This window comes from Eurypyga helias, unplaced genomic scaffold, assembly GCF_000690775.1.
Source record: "Eurypyga helias isolate BGI_N326 unplaced genomic scaffold, ASM69077v1 scaffold22282, whole genome shotgun sequence".
Taxonomy (NCBI): Eukaryota; Metazoa; Chordata; class Aves; order Eurypygiformes; family Eurypygidae; genus Eurypyga; species Eurypyga helias.
The window spans coordinates 2,955-3,461 of NW_010236863.1; the positions used below are offsets into that span (position 1 = coordinate 2,955).

The window sequence follows — 507 nt, forward strand, 5'->3', positions numbered from 1 at the left end:
CCCTCAGCTCGTCTGTACGTAAAGAGCCACGGTTGCCCCCCGACGCCGCTGAAGGGGTCGTTTTGTGCCGATCGCCCCCCCATCACCACCCCAATCCCGTTACCACCGGCCACTCGTCCGGCTCCCACACCCCCACCTCGGCACCGGCCAAACCGAGCTCCGTGCGTTGGCGTGGGTCGCTCACCGTCGTCCCCTTGTCCCTCGGCGTGGGTAGAGCAGGCGCTTTTCCCTCCTTTTCCCTCATTTTCCCTCCTTTTCGCCGTAGCCAGACCCCTAAATCGGGCTCCTTCAGCCATGGCGGGTCCGTCCCTCTGCGCTGGGGTCAAGGGGGTGTAGGGTGGGAAGGGGATGGTGACACCCATTGGGTGACCCACAGGGACAAGGCCGTAACGCCGTTCCCGTCTTTCCCGCAGCCTCCGGAGCAGCCCTGAACCTGGAAATGAAAAGGAACTGAGAGGGACCCCCGGTACCCCCAGGCCCAGGGTCTTGGTACCTTGGGCCTGGGGT

The 507-nt window shown here is 64.9% G+C and overlaps 1 protein-coding gene across 1 annotated transcript in view; it reads left to right on the top strand.

Annotated features, from left to right (window-relative positions):
- Positions 1–454, top strand: part of LOC104506335 (receptor expression-enhancing protein 6-like) — a gene marked incomplete at its 5' end in the record, with an annotated part of 2,272 nt that extends 1,818 nt beyond the window's left edge. The window contains 1 exon segment of the mRNA XM_010147257.1: positions 414–454. Within this exon segment, the coding sequence (XP_010145559.1) occupies positions 414–454 (41 nt within the window).
- Positions 455–507: the final 53 nt, after the last annotated feature.